The sequence below is a fragment of the Saccopteryx bilineata genome, chromosome 2 (assembly GCF_036850765.1).
Source record: "Saccopteryx bilineata isolate mSacBil1 chromosome 2, mSacBil1_pri_phased_curated, whole genome shotgun sequence".
NCBI lineage: Eukaryota > Metazoa > Chordata > Mammalia > Chiroptera > Emballonuridae > Saccopteryx > Saccopteryx bilineata.
The window spans coordinates 51594627-51619294 of NC_089491.1; the positions used below are offsets into that span (position 1 = coordinate 51594627).

Below are 24668 nucleotides of genomic sequence, written 5' to 3' on the forward strand. Positions count from 1 at the left end.
GGTTATCTGAGGAGGGGGTATGTGGCACTTCCACATCCTATGGCATACATTTCTGTATTGCTTTAATATTTTACAAGACTTTTGTAATCAGAAAAAAATTAATAGAGCTCTTTGTCTCTTGGGTGCATACCATGGTGATTTTCCTTAAGTAGCACAATATAGAGGGTTGTTGGGCAAAGACACAGTTCCATTCCTATGACAGTAACGTAACCCAAATGTTGGTGTAAGTTGAAACACACCCTAGCTTAAGTCACTTACCTATCCTAACACAGCTGTGAAATCATAATCTAGAGCATAAAAACACAAACACGCTGCGCTACTGCGTATTCTTCTGCCATGCACAACCAAAATAGTTTGCCCATGTCGTCCGTAAGTATGATGCTAATGGCGTAAGCCAAAACACTCATGTCTCAATTTTTTTAAGTTTTTATGGGAGTGAGCATCGTAAACTCGAAATGTCATATGTCGAGTCTGTCATAGCCCAAAGACCTCCTGTACACTGTTAGTTCATTGATTAAATGTGGTGATCATATATCTGCCCTATATATGCTGTGAGTAGGATTATGAAGCACATTTCTTGAGCAACTAGTATATGCCAGGCATTGGTCTTCCCTGTGTTGCTTTAAGAAAAAGAGACAACCATGCTAACAAATTGGTTCTTAATGTAGTTAATAAAACTTGAAAAAGCTAGCACACTTTCAAGGATGATGTGAGCCACAGGTCTGGGTATGCTGTGGTAGTGGCTGACTTTTTTGCAGTTATTCATTTCTCCTTAGTTCCCACATAGAACAAGCAGATCTGATAGCACAGCCTTCACACAGATCTCCTACAACAACTCTGGGATAAAAAACATTCAGCAAACTCAGCTCGGTTCATCCTTAGGACTTCTGCTTGGAGTCAGTAATAATCATTAGAAAACAATTATAGAAAAGAACTTCCTATTTACTGTTTTTCTAGTGATAGGTTGCAAGAATAGCAGACATTTCTATATCCTAGGAACAAGAAGAGGAAACATAATGTTTTGGAAAGTCAGTATTTGAGTAAATAGTTTAGGAAAAAAAATACCAATATCTTGGTAAGATATCTGTTTCTTATCTAAACTATTAATAATAATGGCAAAGGTTCCTTTCTTTCTTGGTTTAGGAAAACAAACAAGCTAGGTACATCTTAAACCATCACATAAAAGTTTTCAAACTTTCTCGAAGTGTTTATTTCACTTACATCTAATAATATATCTCCGTCATAATACATCATAAGACTGGACAAATTTGTGACACAGCTGCCCACAGCTGAGAAGTTTGACATTAATATCAAATTGCATGTTGTTGTTTCAGAACTGTATGTTTCACAGCAATATCACCAGTGATTTGAAAGCATTTACAGACAAGTTCGGCTTTGATGTCCTCATCCTCTTGGCCAGCTACCTGTCGGAGGAGCAGCAGCCAAGACAGCAGGTTGCTGTGTACTCCGAGGACCTGGAGCTGGGCAGTCAGGTAAGGATCTGCTCCAACCCTGGTATGTCACACTGCATCCTAACCTGCTTGCTCTCGGAACACGTGGTGGGAGATTGGAATGGATCAGTGGCATAAAGCAAATGGACCAAGAGATAAAGCCCTAGAATTGGAGTGTCAAGGAATGTTGGGGATACTTTGTACATGGGGCCTTTTAAAAGAGCCCCATAACCATTTTCCTTCTAGAATGAATCTATAGAGAGATCATAGCTTTCTTCCCCAAATGAGGGCCAGTCCTCCTCCTTTGTGTGCCATTTTTTTCGTCCCTGTCCAAAAACCTGTTTGGTGCCCAGTATTGAGTAAATGGTGATCTGATGCTTTCATCCAAGTGAGTCTCCAGATACTATAATTCTAGCTAGGTAATCAAATAGACAAATTTAGACCTTCTTGGTTGAGAGCCAAGTCTTTTAACCTAAGGCTATGGAAATTATATAAAATGTAGACAAAATTAATAAAAATAGGGCACTGGCTGTACCAAACCAGGGAAATTTATTAAGTAATATGAGAACATACAGAATTCATTATAATATGGACAGCATGGTCTAGAATAGTTTCTTCAACCAATTTTTCCTAACGGATTATACATCTCATATACTCACAGGTGGCTAGGGATAAAGTCTTGACTCCTTTCTTTTCTACATTCCTACTTTCTTTTCCCCAAGAGATCCATCTTGGCTTTCTTGAGGCATGACTTTAAGGCTCCTCTGTGCTTCCTCATGTCCACATATGAAAGAGGCCTGTCCCTGCTGCACTTGGCACCTTCCATCTGACCCACATACATCTGTGTCTTGTATCATCAGTCTGAGGTTTCTTCAGTGTTTTGTTCTGCCTTGGGTTTCAAAGCTAAATTTCATCTTTGGCCACTGGTTTCTGATGGGCAGAAATGATGTCTCCTAAGCCTTCAGTATGGTGGCTTTCAAATCACTTTTAGTAGCAAAAAAATATTTATTTATTTACTTACTGTAAGAGAAAGAGGTAGGAGGAAGAGAGTGAGAAACATCAACTCATAGTTGCTTCACTTTATTTGTTCATTGATTGCTTCTCATACATAACTTGACTGGGGTTGGACCTTAGGTTCTAGCCAAGCCAGTGACCCCTTGCTGAAGCTGGCGATCTTGGGCTTCAAACCAGCAACCTTTGGCCTCAAGCTGGTGACCTTGGGATCCTACACTCAAGCCAGCAACCCTGCACTCAAACTGGCGAACCTGTGCTCAAGCTAACGACCTCAGGGTTTTGAATTAGCAACCTTAGCTTTCAAGATGGATGCTCTATCCACTGTGCCACCAGTGGTCAGGCAGTAACGAATGAACTTTTTAAATAGTTAATTTGAAATAGACCAAAATAGAAGAGCAAAATAGAAGCCTTTGACCCGACTCCACCCTGCCTCTCCTTTCTTTACCTGCCCTTCCCAACCATCACCAGAGGAACAGCTCTTTGGAATCATGAGCAGCACAGGGCCAGCCAAGACTACTCCAGAGGAATCCCTCTTTGTTCATGTGTGCCTGAATTTAAAATGTGTCTACTTGTTAGCTACATGTGGTTGGCCAAAGTATTTTAATGTTTCTGGGTCTCTGTTTACTCATTGGCAAAGTGGGGATAAAGAGTTTCTACCTTGGCCTGACTGGGCAGTGGCGCAGTGGATAGAGCGTTGGACTGGGATGCAGAAGGACCCAGGTTTGAGACCCCGAGGTTGCCAGCTTGAGCGCAGGCTCATCTGGTTTGAGCAAAAGCTTACCAGCTTGGACCCAAGGTCACTGGCTTGAGCAAGGGGTTACTCGGTCTGCTGAAGGCCCGCGGTCAAGGCACATATGAGAAAGCAATCAATGAACAACCTAGGTGTCACAATGTGCAAGGAAAAACTAATGATTGATGCTTCTCATCTCTCCGTTTCTGTCTGTCTCTGTCTATCCCTCTCTCTAACTCTCTCTCTGCCTCTGAAAAAAAAAAAAAAGAGTTTCTACCTTGTAGAATTATCATGATGATTAAAGGACATAATGCACATAAAACCTTTAGGACTGGGCCATGTATATGAAAATGTACAATAAATGATATCATCATCATCATCATCATTATTGTCTATGTGAACTCTGTAGTTATTATTGTTGCTGCTGTTGTTGATGTTGTTGTTACCTTCACTAATTCTGTGGGAGTGTTTCAAAACCCAGTGTGCAAAATATTCCGCACACTTCCTAAAAGTCATAGAGCTGCAGCCCAGTTCTGGCCTTGCACTGATGGTGACACGTTCTCTTGGCTTCCCAAGTTAGCTCTGAGTGTTCTAGGCTCCCTGCCGACGTTCCCTGGGGCCCGGGGGGCAGCAGAGGCCTGGGTGCTGTTGGAAAGCTGCCTTCTTTTCCCTACTCTCTCCTTTGCCCTGTGAGGCTGTCAGGGGTGAAAGCAGGCCCTGGCTGCCTGCTACTGAACAGAGCCTTTCTCCTGCCGATTTCCCTTTATCCCAACGCTTTTCCACTAGTCCTTGCCAGCAGCCAGCATTATTTCTGTTTTTTTCTAACTTGAAAATAGTTTGCACTTTTTCTCACACTTCCTCTTCTGTTGGAAAATGGTACTATATGACACTGAGGAAAGGATTTAAATGATTTTAGATTTCTTTTACCTATAACTTTCAGGAGCCAGCAAAACTGAGCCCCTAAAAAGTTCAAAAAAAGCCAACTTGACAAGATTAGAGAGAGTTGGTGGTCTGTTAAGTGAGACCTTCCATGTTTTACATCAGACAGTTTTCAGTTCTTTGAGTTCTTTTATTAGGGAAGATGAACACAGATTAATTTTATATTAAGAAAAACTAAGAAATTGCAAAGAGCAAAGAGTACCTGAGTGCTCATACAAACCCCTGTGTCTTCCCAACAGATTTGCTGTGAACTGGAAGAGTGCCAGAATCCTTGCCTAGAGCTGGAGCCCTTTGAATGTGGCTGTGATGAGATCCTGGTATACCAGCAGGAGAACCCTTCGGTGACCTGTGACCAGGTGGTCCTCCTTGTCAAGGAAGTCATCAACAGGAGGTGTCCAGAGATGATCTCCAACAGTCGGACGTCCTCCACAGAAGCGGTGGCAGGCAGCGCCCCACTCTCCCAGGGGTCGTCCGGGATTATGGAGTTGTATGGCTCTGACATAGAGCCACAGCCCAACTCGGTGAATTTCATAGAAAACCCTCCAGATCTCAACGATTCTAACCAGGCACAGGTGGATGTCAACATAGACCTTGTTAGCCCAGATAGTGGGTTGGCCACGATTAGGAGCAGCCGTTCATCCAAGGAGAGCTCAGTTTTCCTCAGCGATGACAGTCCGGTGGGAGAAGGAGCTGGGCCGCACCATAGCCTCCTCCCAGGGTTTGACTCCTATAGTCCCATCCCTGAAGGGGCCGTTGTGGAAGACCATGCACGGTCCAGAGAACATGTGGAGCACTTTGATCTCTTCAACTTTGACCCAGCACCCATAGTGTCTGGACAGTCCCAACCATCTTCCCATTCTGCTGACTACTCCCCGGCTGATGACTTCTTCCCCAACAGTGACTCCTCAGAAGGACAGCTCCCCACAGGGCCTAAGGAACTCAATGGGATAGAGATGGGCATGTCTAATTATTCATCCAGTTCACTTTTGTCAGAGGCTGGCAAAGATAACCTTGTGGAATTTGATGAGGAGTTTGTCCAGAGAAAAGAAAATCCTGGGGATAACTCTAAGAGAAAGTTGAGTCTGACAGGTATTGTGGGAGATGAAGCCCTTTCTCCAGAAAGGCTGAAAAATATTGGAAAGAGGGTCCCACCAACGCGTATGAGTAGCTTTGTAGATAACTCATCACCCACTGAAGAACCTGGTCAACTCTATTCTGAAGACATGGCCCAAAAAACAGTCGACCCAGGCTACACAGGGCCACCTCAGACTCGTGTGCGGTGCAGCAGCTGGTGGGGTGGTTTGGAAATCGACTCGAAAACTATTGCAGATGCGTGGAGTTCCAGTGAGCAGGAATCCGTCTTTCAGAGCCCCGAATCCTGGAAAGATCATAAGCCAAGCCAAGTTGATAGGAGAGCCTCAGATTCTATATTTCAGCCAAAGAGTCTTGAATTCTCAAAGTCAAGTCCCTGGATGTCAGAATTTGTTCAGTCTGGGCTGAGCAACAATAATGGTCAAGACCAAAAGGAGGGAAGCTTGCAGTTTCAGAACCTGCCTACTGAGCAGTCACAATTGCCGGACACTTCTCGGGAAACAAACCATCTGATTGAAGACTTTGCTGCATTGTGGTGTTCTGATCGCTCTCCCACAACGATGCCTGAGCCGTGGGGAAATCCCGTGGATGACAGTGAGCCAGCTGCTGCAGTGTCATTCCCGGCTTGGGGGGCATTTGTTAAAGAAAATGACACCAAGGTTCTGAAAAATACCTGGAATCTGCACCCCACGAGTGGTGAGACCCCTGCAGTGACAGACCTGAATGAGTGGGCCATGGCAAAAAGTGAATTCTCTTTTCCTTCAGAAGACCTACTGGACAGTGTGCCCAGTGAGGCAAATAAGGAAGCAGCTCCAGAAATCTGGGGCACAAATAACCATGACTCCAGGGCTAATATCCTCATATCTAGACACCCCAGGTCTGATCTGGATCACACATGGAGCAGTTCTGAGCCAGCAACGGAGGATCAGGATGGCGGCATGGATCCAAATATTAGGGGGGATGTGTATGAAAATGTCGATTCCTGGAACCTCTTTGAGGAGAGTATCAAGAAAGGAAGGTCAGACTCCCTAGCTCCCTGGGAAGATTCCTTCCTGTCATATAAATGTTCTGATTACAGTGCATCCAACATAGGGGGCGACTCTGTGCCTTCCCCCTTAGACACCAACTACTCCACCTCTGACTCTTACACGTCCCCAACATTTGCTGGAGATGACAAAGAAGCCAACGATAAGCCATTTACTAAAAAGGAAGGTTGTGAGTCAAAAGATGCTAATTCTGCCACAGAGGAGACTGAAATGTCTCCTCAGTCACCACTGCAGCCGCCAAGAAATCGAATTAGTTCAGGGCCTGGGAACCTAGAAATGTGGGCTTCACCTACTGCCGATAGCGGTTCTGAGATAAACGCCACTCCCGACCCAGATGAAGATTTACCTAGAGCAGAGCTTGTGGATAAGAAGGACGTCCCCATGGAGGATGACCTGGGGGACAGCAGCCTATCCAGCTACGACGACCCCAGCATGATGTACTTGCACAACGAAGCCAACCGGCAGCTCACGCTTTTGCACAGCAGCACCAACTCCCGGCCGGTGGCCCCTGACAACCTCGACCTGTGGAACAGAGTGATCCTGGAGGACACTCAGTCCACTGCGACCATCTCAGATAACGATCTGGATTGGGATGATTGCAGCGCGGGTGTGGTCATCCCTGGTGAATGTCAAGGACCAGGATACAGGGCTGAAGGTACTGAGCCCGAAACCCGATTTTCAGTGAGGCAGCTAGAACCGTGGGGCGTGGAGTATCAGGAAGCAAATCAGGCAGACTGGGGACTCCCTACCTCTTATCAGCACAACAAGGATGCTACTCCCAATGAATATCACAAACTGAATGAAAAAAGTGGCCAGTTGATTGCGAGTAGTATTTGGGATTCTGTCATGAAAGATAACAACATGCCATCATTAACGTTACCAGACCCATCGTGTGTTACAGATTCAGAACACAACAAATTACCTTCTGAAACCCCCAGCCCATCAGAAGATATTAAGGACAGTTACATCCCAGATGTGCTAGAAGCTTCTGGAGCCGGTGAATCAGGAGCACCTGATCCAGACCAGGAAGACACGTGCAGAGGAGACCTGCCAAGTGACACCACATCCCTGACAACCAGACCTGAGAATCCAGGGCACTTTTTACGCTCAGATCCATGGAAAGGTCCTCACTATGAACAAGGTGGAAGTGGGAGGGAGAGCCACGGAGCCGCTGACAAGGAGCACCTTAGCAAGGAGGGAGAGATGGATGGAACTTCGGGGACGTCGGGAACCAGGCGAGGTTACTGGGAGTGCTCTTCCCCAGTTGCATCCGATCATGAAGAAATCTGTGATGAGTCGGGCAAGCTCAGCTCTCTCTCAGCCAACTCAAGTCCTCAGACAGAGGAGCCCAGGGAGGTTTTAGAGCGTGAGGAGGAACCCTACAATTCAGACCCCTGTGATGTTCAAACAGAGGTGTCCACAGGTCACCTGCAGGAGAAAGAGACCTGGGAAAAGCCCCTCATGGATTATGGAAATCCAAGTGAAACTACTGAAATTTCAGATGGGCCAAATTTAACAATAAATGTATCTTTACCTGAAATGGATCTTGAGAAAACTGAAGAATGTAACAGCCTGGGGCCAGAGAGAGTGAAACAGGAGCCACCTCCTCAAAGTCCCCAGAGCCTGGATGTCTGGGATGGCCCTGTGGACAGTCATGTGCAGGTCAGTTGCACAAGTTCTGAGATAACTAAGAACCCTGAAGGTAACAGTGCTGAAAACAGCCCCCCAGGAGCCAGTTCTTCAGGACATTATGACAGAGGTAGTATTTCCAGTGAGTACACACACTCCAGTGTATCGAGTCCTGACCTAAATGATTCTTCAGCTGCATTGCTTTCTTGGGATCATGGACCCAATACTGGGCATCTGAAGCAGAATCTAGATGATTGGAACAAAGAGAATCACCAAGTATCTGGACTAATTACTACTGATGGCCAAGTAGAAGTAATTACCGAAATGAAGGACCCAGCAGAAAACAGAATGGACCAGTTTGAAAAGAGCTTAGATCACAAGGTTCCTAAATTTTTAGGGGTATGGAATGACTCAGTAGATGGTGATTCCTTTTCCTCTTTATCCAGCCCTGAAACAGGCAAATATTCTGAGTATTCAGGTGCATATCAGGAAGGAAATCTAGAGGTTAGCCATCGGGAGAAAAATGAACGTGATATTCCTGACACCGTGCAGCCAGAGGATGCCAAGTTCATTTCAACAAGCTCAGGTTCTGACCACGAAAGCACAGGTGATGAGGAGTCAGTGGGGAAAGAGAGCCATTTGGCCGCCTGCCATGTTGCTCAGAGTAAACCCAGTGCTTGGGACTCACTAAGTGAATCTAATAAGTTCTTGGCCATGGCAAATCCCACGTCAGAGGAATTATCTCCCTATGAAGGCAGTTCGGAACCAGCAGGGAACGAGAGTGCATCAAACTCTTCCTGTGACAATCAAGAAAGCAGCCCTGATCACTGGAATTTCTCACCACTAAAGGAGACTGAAATACAGATGACAGCAGTGGATAAGGAGGTCAGATCTCCAGAAACAGGGACGACAGGAAATATCATATGGCAAATATCTCCCAAAACGGAACCAGAGAATGAAGATTATTCTAAACTGGAAATGCACGGCTTCTCAGCTGAGAGCACGGAGTGCTGGAATGCATCTCTACAGGAAGGGCAGCCAATTGAGAGTGCGTCTGAAGGGGAGCTATCTAACTCAGGACAAGTGTTAGAGATGAATTCTTCAGTATACCAAAATGTGGGTCCCTGGGGAGTACCCGTTCAGGGTGATACGGGAGCCATGGAAACACATTGTACTAATCCTTTCAGTGATAAACACCAGTCACCTTTTCTACATAGTAATGGGGAGGACTCCCATGAGCAACTTTGGAACATTCAACCAAAGCAGCCAGACCCAGAAGCTGATCAGCTTAGCCAGCTTGTCATATTGGACCAAATTAAAGAAAAGCATCCCAGGGAGCAAACCTTCGTGTCTTCTGTGGGTGACAAACTCACTTCTGAAACACCTAACCAAGAGCAGTGTCAGAATACAGTGCTGTCTGTCTGGGATCAGCCAGACCCAGCATTTACTCACGTAGATGAAAAAGGATGTGGTATATCTAATGTCTCAACCATTGAGAGTCAAGAAACAAACTGGTGGGAGGAGGAAAAATCCTACCCAAATGAAATGCCAGATTCAAGCATCGCCTCAGGTTTCACTGCTGTCAGTTCTTCCAGCCAGTTGATAAAGATGTCAGGTGCTGAGTGGGAGGACTCGACCCCTAGTGAGGGCCCCCAAAGCATGTTTGTTCCAGATATCTTACATGGAAACTTTCAAGAGGGTGGGCAGTTGGCCTCAGCTTCTCCTGACTTGTGGATGGATGCTAAGCAGCCTTTCAGTTTGAAAGCAGATGTTGAGAATCCTGATATACTGACTCACTGTGACCAGGACAGCAATTCTCAGGCTTCCAACAGCCCCGATATATGTCATGATTATGAAGCCAAGCAAGAGACTGAGCAGCACGTCAGTGCGAGGATGGGACCTGAAGGGGGAGCCAGTGAGTTCTATCTCACTGAGCCAAAGCTGGGTGAAGAACTCGATCACGAGCCTGGGCAGGAATCTGCTCCATACAACTCAGAACTCTCTTCTGAAAACACGACTCCACTGCCTCCAGTCAGCGACCAGGCAGACACAAATGGCTCGTCTCAGCCTGCTGCCTCTCCCAGTGCTTCTCCCGAGCCTTCTGAAATAAATGGTGAAAACAACACAGGTTTAAGAGTGTCAGAAAAAGGAGCCGACCCAAACACGGCACCAATTTTGGAACCTACTGATGGAACAATCCCAATGATGAAAAAGGTGGGAACCAGCATTTTTGTAACTCACCAAGAACCAACCATGGATGGCAACAACTCTTGGATCTCAGAGGACTTTTCTCCTGAAAGCCAGACAAATGCAGCAGCCTTGTTGGAACTTGAGCAGCCTTTGACTGCTGAGAACCCTGCCTCAGTTCCTCATGCTCTGCTAACCTCGGATGCTTGTCTGGATGTAAGCGAAGCTGCCTTTGAACACAGTTTCAGTGATGCCTCAGGACTCAACACGTCCACGGGAACAATAGATGACATGAGTAAACTGACATTATCAGAAGGCAATCCTGATACGCCCGCAGATGGGGATGCCGGAAAGCAAGATATCTGTTCATCTGAAGCCTCCTGGGGTGACTTTGAATATGATGTCATGGGCCAAAACATTGATGAAGATTTGATGAAAGAGCCTGAACACTTCCTTTATGGCGGTGACCATCCACTGGAAGAAGATGCTCTGAAGCGATCGCTGGCACCGTATACACCTCCCTTTGACTTGTCTTATCTCACAGAACCTGCTCTTGGTGTTGACATGACAGAGGAAGCTGGGACTCCAGAAGATGAATCTCTGGGGAGTGAAGCAGCAGAGGTATCTCTTTCTGCCTTTCCTAATCAAAGAAGCAGGGAAAACCACAGTGGGACCAAAATCAGACAGCTGGGGCGCCAGCTGGTTGAACTGCACATTCATGAAGACCCTGAGTTCATTTCTTTGCCTGTAAGAGGCAACTCCAACACGGAGTTGTCACCATCAAACATTGACTGGGAAGTAGGAGCAGATAATTTAGATTCACCAGCAGGTGGAGACATAGGACCATCAAATGGTAAGAAACATCTGTTCCACCAACCCCCAGAAACTGCTGCTTGCATTCAATTAACCCATTTGCAAAACACACTCTTCCTGCAAAAGTGGTTGAACAAGAGCTAACTACATTTGTAATGCATGTGTAACCAAGTCCTATATTACAGCAGTAATATCTACTGTTTGAATAATACCTATCCTTGAGAGTACATGAGAAGATTAAACATTTTTGGGAGGGGATATCTTTTTAGTATAGTTTATATTCACTATTATTTTGTATTAGTTTCAGATGTACAGAATAGTGGTCAGACAAGTGTATACTTTACAAAGTGACCCCTTGATAGTTCAAGTACCCACCTGGCACCATCCATAGTAATTACAATCTTATTGACCATATTTCTTATGCTGTACTTTACATCCTCGTGACTGTCCAGTAACTCGCAATCTGTACTGCTTAATCCCTTCACTTTTTCACCCAATCCCCTCATCTCCCTCCCCTCTGGCTGCCATCTGTTAAACACATATTTCTTAAATTATCTCTCTTTAAATGGATCATTTGCAAAGATCACAAATCACATAACGTGTTAATTAAGCCTTGTTTCTCCCCTTCTCACCTTCGTCTTCCACTTTTAGGTGCCAACAAGGGACTACTAGAGTTTGAAGAAGATACAGTAATTCCTACCGAAGAGCCTGAGCAGGTAAAACCAGAATATGGGGAAGAAGGATACACAGAGGAGGACAAAGACCCTCAAGCACAGCACATGGATTACATTCTTGTAAACCATGAAGAAAATTCACCCCCAAAGCCAGAGGCTTGTGAAGCAGGAGGAAGCACATCTGAATTGGAAGAATGTCACATAGGTTCCAAACCAACAGGGCTGCCAGGAACTCAGTTAGCAAGCTTCCCAGACACCTGTCAACCTGTCTCCTTAAATGAAAGAGAAGATCATTCTGCAGAGAGAATGTCTTCCGAAGACGATAAGAGATCAGCTCTTGAAAGCCCTGGGGAAGAACAGAGTTGGATGGTCTTGGGCCATAGTGAGGCTGGCAATCCATCATCAGAAGCTAGGGACCGAGGGCCTGAATCTTCTGACAAGACTGTGGAGCCAGTGTCTGGTCACGACTTGGGCAAGGGTCCGCAGGTGCATGTTCTGGGAGAAACAAACCCTCTGGAATCTTTAGCACTAGAAGAAGCCTCTGATCTGGGCAGCCAATCTCAGAAGAACAAGAGCCCAGGCAAGGCCAGCCCAGATACAGTTATGTTGCAGGCTGTCACCCATGACAACGAATGGGAAATGCTTTCACCGCAGCCTTCGCAGAAAAACGTGATCCCTGAAACGGAAATGGAGGAGGAAACAGAGTTTCTTGAGCCCAGAACAAGGAAACCAAGACCAAATGGGTAAGCAAAATGCTACATTTAGTTATTTTTTTCCTGAAAACTATTTTATTAGAATCCAGGGAAATGGTGGGGGATTATGAAATATTAAGAATACCTAGCTTTGCTTATATTTATTGCAAAGCGTAACACCAATAAAAGCAGCTGCTGGATAACCATAATGATAATGATGATTTGTATATATTTTTAGCCAAAAAAATCCCAAAACCCTATAGTCTCCACCCAGGATCTTTTTCTTCCACTTCCAATATTTATCCTGACTCTACCTACTCAACATTGTTATCACTCTTATACAGGCACTAGGAACTGGAGTGAGGAGGGCACTAACATTTATTCATAGCACCAGGCAGTTTGCAACATTATCTTATTTAATCCTTGCAACAGCCCTGAGGTAGAAGGTATTATTATTATCTCCATTTTCCACATACTGATGTGAGGCGGGGACTGAAGGTTCAGAAAGATTCTATGATTTGCCTGGAATTAAGTAACCAGAGTAAATAGCCTGGGATTCAAAGTTTTCTGCCCCCAAAGCCTATATTTTCCAGCAGACTCACAGAAAAGGTGATCCTGGTTTAATGCAAGTACCTACCTGACTATTAGGAGTAAGTAGACTCCACAGCAGGCTGAAAATCTTAGTGTAAGACAGCATTCCTCAATTGGCTGAAAAGTCAGCAACCATCAAACCAGTGATTGATTGATTGATTGATTGATTGATTGATTGATTCATTCATTTACTCATCACATGGTTTTTGAGACTCTGCTCCACACTGAGTGGCTGGGTAGCCAGTGGACATGCAGCAGGGAGCAGGACATCCCTGCCCTCCAGTTCTCAGGCCTTGCTGACACCATTTAGGGTTGTTCATGTTTCTCTTCATTTACTCTCCTGCTTCCAGAGACAAAAAAAAACCTGTGAAAAATAACTTAAGTCAAGGGTGAAATCATGTTTTCCTCTTAAAATGCAGTAAAGGTGTCTTTCTTCTATTCATTTTGGGAATATAAAGGACCACCCACACCACGTACCCACTGCAGGTTAAAGAATCTGGACTCCAGCCTGACTCTATCATACTGGTTATATATTTTAGGATAGTCCTAGGCTAGGCTTGTTTCCTCATCTGTAAAACAGTGGGTTGGGCTGGAGGGTCTCAAGCCTTCCATGAGTTTTAAATCCTACAAACTTAATTTGTGTGTTAATGCAATATATTCAGGAGAGCTCTGGTATTCACAGATTCCATTTTCCAGGAAGGGAGTGGAGAGCATAAAGAATGACAGACGGGGACGCCAAGAGTTAGCCAAGTGCTGTAAAGAGTTAAAAGTTGGGCTGTATTTCAGTGCAGCTTCATAAAGCCAGATACTTTCAGTTGGCCTAATCTTTTTTCTTCCTGTCAAGCTACTTCCTTCCAGAGACACCAGATCCGTTATCAGAAAGAGAGTAGCAGATGGATCCCAGCAGCCCTGCTGGCATTGTTATAGATTGAGCTAAGAACTGAGCTATTGTTTGGCTTCTTGTCTGCATTTTGCACATGCCCCTGAAATCAAACAGATGATAGTATTCAATTGTGCCACTTGCCCCTTTTCTTTCAACAAGAGTTCTTTGCTCATCCCCTTTTTGCTCAGCCCCTGCAGTGGTGAAAGCTTTCTCATAGTTGGGAGAGGGGGCATATTTTCCTGCTGGCATTTATATTACCTGTTGCATAAATAATTTATTTGGAAATATTTATATTATTAAAATTCTAACATTGTTACCAGTATTATTAGTAGTTTCAAAATATTAGTATTTGAGAACATCCCTCTGTGTTAGATTTTAGAGGAGGCAGAGTTGTCTAAAGCAGTGATTCTCTAAGTGGGGTCCAAAAACCAGTGGTCTCAACTAATACCTGGGTATTAGTTATAAATGCAAATCACCAGCCCGCACCAGACCTCCTGAATGGAGAACTCAGGATGGGGTCCAGCCACCCCTGGGTCAGTACTTCCTCTGTGGGCTTCTGATGCACAATAAAGTTTGACAACCAGTGGTCTTATTCCCAGCCCTGTAGGAGTTTACAGTGTAATAAGAGTTAAACATAAAGGAAAAGGTGAACAATAGTGTAATAGTTAAATAAAAATAGTTAGTGATCAACATCAGTTTAAATAGAAAGAGCTCCCAATTACAAGCATTTGCCATGGACCTGGTATTAAGCACTGTGTACACATCATCTCACATTACCATGGCAAATGTATGAGGTAAGAATTATGGCAAAGGAGGAAACTGATGTTCAGAAAGGTTGAATCACTTGTTCTGGTTTATAGTTAGAAAGTAAAGGAGCTGGGATTTGAATTTGAGTCTCTCTGTGTCAGAGTGTGTGTTAATGCTGGTAAGAGAAGAGGCGTCTGTCTAGGGCATTTTTATGAAGGAATCTGGGACAGCTTATTATCCAGTAGAATCAGGAGGCAGAGTGCCCAGGGCACATTATACTTTAAGGGAACCCATGAGAAGCTTTTAATATCTTCTAAAAGCAAAAGGAAAAAATGATTACTGATTACTCTTTGGTGGATTGTATTGCTTTCTGCCAACAAGTATGTAAAATTAATTTTTAGATATTTTTTTAAATAAAAGAAGGAACCCATGAAGGCCAAAGTGCCTAAGGCCCCAGGAGTCATTCTGTGCCTCATGAGGTACAGTTCAAGATGGACATTAAATGAAGGTCATAATCTGGAAAGGCACAGAAAGGGCTATGAGGCCAGCCAAGTTTACTGGGAAGAAGATGAAGGAAATTGTGGAGACAGGAAAGTAATCACAGAAGCAGTAAAAGATAGCTATATTTTCCCAACCAAAAACCTGAAAAAGTATTCTGACAGATAATCTCATCATATGACACAATACCCCAAATCAAGACTGTCCTGAAAAAGAGAATTAAAACCTGGTCTTCAAAAATGGAAGTAAGCTGCCCTGGCCAGTGGCCCAATGAATAAAGTGTTGCAAACCAGCTCAACAAATAATTTTGTAGTTCTTGAGTGGGAATGGTGGAGGATTAGAAAATAAACACAGAAAGAAGAAGGATGGGATAGGGAGGTCTTATGGTGGCTGATGGCCTACGAAAAAGTGCCTGCACTCCCAAAAGCTTTATTTTTATAGTGTAAAGCAGGGGTCAGGAACCTTTTTGGCTGAGAGAGCCACGAATGCCACATATTTTAAAATGTAATTCCATGAGAGCCATACAATGACCCGTGTACATAACACATTATCCAATAAAAATTTGGTGTTGTTCCGGGACAGCTGTGATTGGCTCCACCCACCCGCAACCATGAACATGAGTGGTAGGAAATGAATGAATTGTAATACAAGAGAATGTTTTATATTTTAACATTATTATTATTTTTATTAAAGATTTGTCTGCGAGCCAGATGCAGCCGTCAAAAGAGCCACATCTGGCTCATGAGCCATAGGTTCCCAACCCCTGGTGTAAAGCAAAGTCATTTGCAAATCAGAGAGCTCAGATACAAAGTCACTTTCCCAGACAAAACAAGAATTCTCCCCAGAGCCCAAAAAACCCTCCACCATACATAACATCTTAACTTCATGAAACAAAGGGTAAAGGAAAACTGCGTCCAGCCTATCGGAGGAACAGGGGGGATAGGATGAGTAGAAACAATCAGTATCACAGCTAACACGGAGCTGTGGGAAAGGGCAAGTCAATTGCCTTTACCAACTTAAACAGTCAGAGGTTGTGGGGAAGAGTTTAGCCTTTAGCAACTTAATCATGCAAGTGAGGTGGGGGGATGGGCAGCAAGGACTCTGTCAGCTCACTGCCAGTTCCCCATACCTCTTTGTTCTCCACAAATCTGAATTTCAAGGACCCTGTCAGCTTGCAGTCTCCAACAGATAAAGCATCCCCCCAGAGCAGCAAGGTCCATGGCCTGATCCTGAGGGCACCGGCTCAACCCCAGTCCCTATTCAGGGCCCATATGAAAAGCAATCAGTGGGTATACAAGGAAGGGTAACAATAAATTGATACTTCTTTTGTTACGGACCAAACGCAAGTAATTATTGATGGAGCCCAAATTGATTATAAATTAAAAGAGCCTTTATTAGCCAGCCGGCCAGCAACTGCTAGCTGAGAAACAGCTAACAGCCTGGAGCCTAGGGAGAGAGCAGTATTTAAGGGGATAAACCACAAAGTCATAGTTATTTCAACAGGTATGCACAACATTCTTGACATTTTGGTAGAAAGCATTCTTTGTTCTAAAGCTCATTACAATTCTTCCTGTAATTGCTGCAAGGCTAAAGCATAAAACTATATCCTGCTTCTGTAGGCAAGATTTAAGTCAAGATACCTAACTAGCTGGGCTTGTAAAAATTTTTCAGTCTAAGCTACTGCCACAGGCAAGCTCCGTTTAATGCTTAACTTCCTTGTACAGACTGTTGGGGATTTTCTACTCTAAGCAGCTACCAAAAGCAAGTTTAAAGTTCCTCTTTATGTCCAACTCTCACACAACACTGAGGTCGCATATACAACACTAGGCCCACTTTCTCTCTCTCTTTCTGTCTATCCCTCTCACTTCCTCTTCTTAAAAAGAAAGAAAGAAAGAAAGAAAGAAAGAAAGAAAGAAAGAAAGAAAGAAAGAAAGAAAGAAAGAAAGAAAGAAAAAGAAAGAAAGAAAGAAATGTAAGCTGATAATGTATGTGGTGTGTATTGGGCAGATAAAATATATTATACTCACTTTGTTAAAGATGGTGCTGCCCACATGTTAGCCCGTCGCCCAGGTGATAATATTAATTGCCCTTCTTGCTTGGGATGGGCGTGATTATATTAATGTGTGTTGGGGGAGGGCTTTCATGCCAAAATGTTTTAAAAGGAAGAGAGTTCCAGGAGAAGAGAGATTATGTTCTAGGAGGTGCCCATGCTGTAGGAGAGCAGAGAAAGGCCACGTGGAGGAGGCCAGGAGAAGTAGCCAAGATGGCGGAATGCTGAAGGAGAAGCCAGTTTGTGCAGAGTTTGTGCAGAAAGAAGGAGATGGAGAATAGAGGTGAATAAGGCTGGTGAGGTAGAACCTTTGATTCTAGGAAACTCAGATAAATCAGTAGCTTTAGGAACCCTGAATGGAAAGGGAAGTGTTTTCCCACTGTGTGTATTTCTTGTCCACTGGATGCAAGCTAGGATTAAAGCTGATGGTCCACCAGTTTTTGGCTCCATTGTTTCATTGCCGTCTGTCCAAATCTAATGCGAACCTGCACGGGCCAGGCAGCTGTGATGGTGGCCGTGGCTACTGGTTTTACAGGTGTGACATATCACCTACAAATTGGCTTCTTGCCCTCCCCTCATCTGAGCACAACAACCCCTCTCTGCGTCCACTCTGTTTTGAGGGCAGTAAGCCCTATTTTCAAAACCTAAGGTAGCATTAGATGCTTTTTCTCCTCATCCTCCACTTACACTTTTTCACAAAACTTTTTGTGAGTGCTGAGATAAACTCTCTCCCCTATGATTTTCAATGCTGTGTCCTTATTCCCTAGGATCAGTTTTTCCAGAGGCCACAGGCTTTTGCCAACACCTCGGTCACCCTTCAGCTATAGACCCGCCAGCTCAGGATTGCACACTAACCCCTGAGACAGGGATGATGGTCCTGGTCCTTCCTGTGTGATTGCTGAGAACTATGGCAGAGTAATCAACAGCATGCAAAGTTTTCTGAAAATGACCATTTATATGCTTATTTTAAAGAAGGCACAGTTGCAAGGATGTCATATGAAGAAAGGATAATTTGATTATATATTAGTCAGGGTTCTCCAGAGAAATAGAGCCAATAGCAGCAATAGGAGATTAGACAGGTAGGCAGGATAGATAGATAGATAGATAGATAGATAGATAGATAGATAGATATTGTTTTAAGGAATTGGAATTGTCCCACACAATTTTAGGGACTGAAAAGTGAATAAAATCTATAAGATAGACTGGGGTAGTCAACCTTTTTATACCTACCGCTCACTTTTGTATCTGTTAGTAGTAAGATTTTCTAACCTCCCACCAGTTCCACAGTAATGGTGATTTATAAAGTAGGGAAGTAACTTTACTTTATAAAATTTATAAAGCAGAGTTACAGCAAGTTAAAGCATATAATAATAATTACTTACCAAGTACTTTATGTCAGATTTTTGCTAAGTTTGGCAGAATAAATCTTTATAAAACAACTTACTATAGTTAAATTTATCTTTTTCTTTATACTTTGGTTGCTCCACTACCGCCCACCATGAAAGCTGGGACACCCACTAGTGGGCGGTAGGGACCAGGTTGACTACCACTGGGATAGACCATGGGCTACAGACTCAAACAAAAGTTGTTATAATCTTGAGTCCAAATTCTGCAGGGCAGTAGAGTCTCTGTGTTTGGACTTGGATGAGAGTTCCTTCTTTTTCAGTATCCTTCAGACTTTGTCTTAAGGCCTTCAACTGATTAGATGAGGCCCACCATGGTCTGCCTTACTCAATATTTGCTGGTTTCAATACTAATGACTTCTGAAAAATATCTTTATAACAACATTTAGACTGGTGTTTGACCAAAAAACTGGGACCATAGCATAGCCAAGTTGATATGTAGCACTAATTATCATAGGTTAAATTCAAAAACCTGAACTACATGCTAAGTGAGTTTGAAACCATTACCATTTGTAAACTCACCATCTGAATTTTATGCAAAAGGGACAATTGGCATACAAATATACTGGTTTCTTTAGGTGTGGGCAAGGAAATTGCTATGCAGGGTGATGAAAGGAAATAATTTCTAAGAGGCTAAGAAAACTGACAATACTTGTCCAATCTTTTGTAGATCTATGCAGCAGTAGAAAGTGGCGATGGGAGTGGAGGGGGGTAAGGAAGGAGAAGGGTAGCTTTTGTAACATATACTTTTAAAAAAGAGTATTTGGAAGTAACCTGATCCTTCTTTTTGTGAAGTTATATCTTGTCTCCTACCTCTGAGAGGTGAGTTATTTAGTACTCCCAACCAAAGAAAAAGCAAAGACCTTCTAATCTAACACAATATATTTCACATTTTACACGGCCTGCTTCTGATGGTGATTTCTGTGCATTCTTTCTTTTTAAACTAGTAAATTTTGAACTTCCAATGTAACAAGACTATGGAAAAAGAATTCATATTCTTCCCTGTGACCCCCATTAGATCTTTTTATACTTTTCATGAGTCGTTCTGAAATCAGGCTTCTTGTATCCATGACTTATGGTTAAGGAGTTAGTCCATTGGGTCTTACACCCATGTGAATGTTGAAAATGAAAACCAGGGAAAGAAATAATCTGTTCACGCTTTCTCTCAGCATTGAGTGATGACATGTTTGGGCATTTAGAGAAGAATCAGGCTCTTTGAGCACATTCTACTCCCTCTCTGGGTCCGGCTGTTTGGATGGGCTGTATCCCAGTTCCAAACATTTGCCCTTTTTCTGAAGTAAGTTGATACTTTAAACTACAGCCTCCCCTTGTTTATTCACTGTGTTTGGCGTTGCCCTGAACTAAACCTGGAAGGCCAAACTTGGCACTGACTCTGCGTTCATTTATTTTTTTAATTGTATTGATCATTTGGTGAAATGGTGGTGATAGCTATTATTAAAAGTCTTTAAATTTGCACTTTAATTCAGGCCTTAGTATACTTTTAAAAAATAAAAATGAGGGGTATCCCCACAACCCTGCCACCTCTGCATTTCTGGCCGGCCCTACCCACACTTCCAAAAAGTGCTTGCAGATAGACAACTATGTTATTTTCTTTGGCCCACGCAATCGCCTTTACAATAGGGAATGTTTTATTATCCTTATTTCATAAACTGACTCAAGTGAGCTGTTTAATGCCATCCAGAGATGAGAAAGTGGTAAAGTTGGGACTTGAATGCAAGTCTTCTCCCTATTAGCCCAGATACACGGGCCAAAACAATCATGTTCTTGAACTCCTTTTATAGGTTGATGTATTTATTCCTAATCTCCCATAGTCCCATTAAAAAGCAAATTTAATAGCCCAAGTTTCCAATGACATATTTTGAGAATAACTGAATCAGAACTTGCCTCTGACTCGCATTATTGTCATGTGACCTCCTGAGCTCTCTTCGCCCCTGAGCCTGTGTTTCCCACACAGCAAACCTGTGACACCTGCTGTCTTGTGTGCGGGCTGCTCCCTGGCTGATGGGGGGAGGGCCAATGTGAGTGGCCACAGGCCAGAGGAAGGTGAGAGCAATCAAAGCCCCTCAATGTGCATCTATGCTTCTCAAATATTTATAGATGTGGTATTTGGTAGGAAGGGATTTTATAGCAAGAGAAAGCCCAGAGTGCCAAGATGAGGTGGTACAGCTCAGCTGTCCTGGGGGAGGAACACCCACAGAGGAGCCCTTTTCTGTGCGTTGGCTTCTAGTTTGAGGATAAAAAGTACAAGGTACTTCTCTGGCTGGAGTGAAGAAATGTCAAAACTAATGTCAGGAAAAAAACCCCCACAAAAACGATGTTTATGAAAATTGATAGCATTTTAGGAGAACAAGAAATGATGGCTTTTAAAAAACAGGGTGTATTTGTATATCAGAGACCCAGCGGGAAAGAGATGACACATTCAGGTAAGGATAATTTGAGAAATATTTTGAAATGGGATTCTTCCACGGAATCACAAGAAAAGCATATTGGAAATGGTATGGGAGAAGGAGGTATAGGGGTAAGATTTGTTGGAGTAGAAATAAAAGACTGCCCTTAGGTTCCAGGTGTCTCATCTCCATCCCTCCTGCTGTGGAAGAAGTCCAGCTTTGTCCTCATCAAGCCCAGAGGGAGGGCCAGGATCCCAAAATTCTGTGTCATTGGCTTGGCATTGGCATTGTTCAGTTCAGTCTGTGCCAAAGCTTAGTCCAACTCTGCCTCTGACCCCGTCCAGCTCGCTTAGTCTCTGTTCCGGGCTGCGCCTCACACCCAGGCCCACGCTTGGGCCCGTGCTGCTGCTAGAGAGAGAGAACACACTAAAGTACAGGGTGAGCGTGTGCTACCAAGAGAGGCCTTTGGCAAGCTCTGATTTATATAAACTTGGGTTGGCTTCCTTTCAAATTAACCAGTTTCTTTCACAGGCTTGTGTTGAGCCCTCCCACATCCAATTCAATCCTTTCTCCAGGCTAGGTTCCTTCCCTTTATGGTCACCATTTTAGCTCCTACTGCTCATGCCTCATAGTAGAAGGACCTCCCCCTATACCATCTTGGCTTCTACTGGGCATGTGCCCAGCAGAGAAATCCCCACCCCTGGCCCCCCTACCCTATTGCCCGAGGGAGATTCTTCCTGGTATTGCTCCAGAATTAAGTCTGGAGGGCAGAGAATACAGTGGTACCCTGGGGAGACTATGAATGTTATAGCTTCCTAGTAAATCAGACTAATGTCCAATTCAGCTTCCTATTTTTTTTTTTTTATTTTATTTATTTATTTTTTTTTCATTTTTCTGAAGCTGGAAACAGGGAGAGACAGTCAGACAGACTCCCGCATGCGCCCGACCGGGATCCACCCGGCACGCCCACCAGGGGGCGACGCTCTGCCCACCAGGGGGCGATGCTCTGCCCATCCTGGGCGTCGCCATGTTGCGACCCTCCTGGGTGTCGCCATATTGCGACCAGAGCCACTCTAGCGCCTGGGGCAGAGGCCACAGAGCCATCCCCAGCGCCCGGGCCATCTTTTGCTCCAATGGAGCCTTGGCTGCGGGAGGGGAAGAGAGAGACAGAGAGGAAAGCGCGGCGGAGGGGTGGAGAAGCAAATGGGCGCTTCTCCTATGTGCCCTGGCCGGGAATCGAACCGGGGTCCTCCGCACGCTAGGCCGACGCTCTACCGCTGAGCCAACCGGCCAGGGCCAGTTTCCTATTTTATTAGGCTTAATGTCTGATTCTCTTTGCTCCCTTTCTTTAATAACTAGCTAACTACCTATACTAACAAAGGAAGTATTTGTAAAAATGGAGGCAAAGTATGAGAAGCCCACAAGGAATAGGGCAGGAGCCCAGGAATGGTAATAGTACAGCTGTTATTATTCTTAGGTGTCAGGGGTGAGGGGAAGGGTGATTACCAGAGGACACAGGAATTTTGGGTTGAAAGGGTCACACTGAGAGGAGCAGGCCTGCTGAGGGACAGCCAGCCCCAGCTTTCCAGCTTGAGAAGCCAGGTGAGTGCATATCCTGTATCTTCCTCAGAACTCCCACCAGGGGACCTCATTAGTCAAAACCAATTGGAATTCAGAGGGTGAGGGAGCCTCTGGGCAGAGAGCGAGTAGGTAGGAGAATGACATGATTTAGCACAGCTGGCTTAATTGGATGGTGACTTGATTGGACAGTGGTGAAACCTCGACTTCTTAAAAGTGTGCTGAGATACATTAACTTAAGAATTAGTTAACTATTCCTCCAGTACATTGGAGGATCTGCTTCCAAGATCAATCTGAGAGTTCTTTCAGAATAAAGGTTGTCAAAAAGTTACTACCTCTTCTGACATCCAAGTTGTACCAATGGAGGAAATTAGAATGCTACCTTACCTTCATTTGAACTGTTGTTATGGGATATGACTTCTTTAGTCAACATAAGAGAGTTTTGTTTTAGGTGATGGCCAGGAACTAACATTTTATTATTATTATTATTATTATTATTATTATTATTATGTGGGAGGCGGGGAGGCAGAGAGACAGACTCTCACATGTGCTCCCACTGGGATCCACCTGGCAAGCACCTTATCGAGAGATGCCCTGCCCATCTGGAGCCATTGCTCTGTTGCTCAGCAACTGAGCTGTTTTAGCTCCTGAGGCAAGGTCATAGAGCCATCCTCAGCACCTGGAGCCAACTTGCTTGAACTAATGAGCCATGGCCATGGGAGAACAGAGAGGGGGAGAGAAAGAGGAAAGGGTAGAGAAGCAGATAGTCACTTCTCTTGTGTACTCTGACCAGGAATCAAACCTGGGACTTCCGTACACAGGCCAACACTCTACCACTGAGCCAACTGCCCAGGGCCAAGAGTAAAATTTTTAATGCACTCTCATAAACTATCTCAAAATGTTGATCAACTCAGAATTTATGGAAGTTTGAGTAAAAAAATATGTGAAGCATAGGTTTCTTTACATGTTTCAAAATCTGCTCTGGATTAAGCCTACACCAGCAGAGAACTACTTGCACATATCATATTGCAGAGAATAGCATAGACTTTTCTTTATCCTGTGTCTTTATGTTGGCTTACTATAGTAAAAAAAACTTTAGATCAGCCCAATGACACTCTAATCCAAGGATGTTTGTTATTGAGAATGTGATTTTCTAATCAGAATCATGTGATTTTCTATGTCCTTATGACCCAAACCAATCCAGTTTCCATCTTGACCATTAGTTAAGAAATCTGATTTCCTTTAATTAATAACATTTATGTAATTGATCATGTTTGCTCTTTTGAGTCAGCTCCTTGGAAGCTTACATTTCATAGCCTAATTTATCACTTACCAATATCAAGTGTATACAGTTCTAAATTATGTATTTTATTAGGTTGAGTTCTAATGCTGTGTTATGATTCTGTCACTCTTTTTCCTTTTCAGCTATTTTTAAGTCACGTGATGGTGGTGGATATTTACATACCTACCATCATTGCCTTAAAGTAAAAGTATAAATAAATGCATCTATCCTCTTCATAGACCTGTTCATGGTACCTCTGAAGAGAGTTCATTTCATTTCTTTCTTCTTTGCTCTTACCTCAGCACCTCTTTTAATTCCTTGCTCCCTCACCTGTTTTCCTGCATATTAAAAGTCTTCTTTTCATTGAAGACCCAAACCAAATGCCTCTTCCTTCCTAAAACATTCTCCACTCTTCTCAAACAGTACTCCCTCTCTCTCCTGAATCTCCCTATACTTTGCATCATTTTCTTCCTCACATTCTGCCTCGTTATGTTTATAGAGTCTTTTATTAACCTACTGGATGTAAGCCCCGAAAGGCCATAATTTGGCTTGTACATTTTTATATCCCGCACAGCCTTCAACAGCATGTATACTCATTAAGTTGTGACTTAAAGTCAAATATTAATTGAAGGGGGATAAATAGTCATTTAGATGAGGTAATCTCAGAAACTTTAGTGTATATCTATTTTCCTTTCACCATGTGAAATAATTTAGATTTTCATTAATGACAATGACTTCCCTTCATCATACATTCTTGTCTGGTTTGGAAATCTGTCATTTTGACCTCATAAAACTAAGTAAAAAGCCCTCCTCTCTTTTCTATTCTTTGAAATAACTTTTAGAATCCAGGGGAGTCATATAACACATGAAGGTTGGGTATTTATTTATAAAACTATACCTGTTGCTAACTTGGGGGCAATAGAATTTTTTACTAGTAATTTCATTTCTTGATGCATTGTCT

The 24668-nt window shown here is 43.6% G+C and overlaps 1 protein-coding gene across 5 annotated transcripts in view; it reads left to right on the plus strand.

Moving 5' to 3' along the window:
• Window positions 1-24668, plus strand: part of PRUNE2 (prune homolog 2 with BCH domain) — a 288030-nt gene that overhangs the window by 186221 nt on the left and 77141 nt on the right. For all 5 annotated transcript variants that reach the window (XR_010729070.1, XR_010729071.1, XM_066257053.1 and 2 more), the window contains exons 7-9: window positions 1335-1493; window positions 4374-10941; window positions 11553-12318. Coding sequence is in view for 3 of the 5 variants with exons in the window: in XM_066257053.1 (XP_066113150.1) it covers window positions 1335-1493; window positions 4374-10941; window positions 11553-12318 (7493 nt within the window). In the remaining 2 variants the exon portion in view is untranslated. The remainder of the gene's footprint in view (window positions 1-1334; window positions 1494-4373; window positions 10942-11552; window positions 12319-24668) is intronic.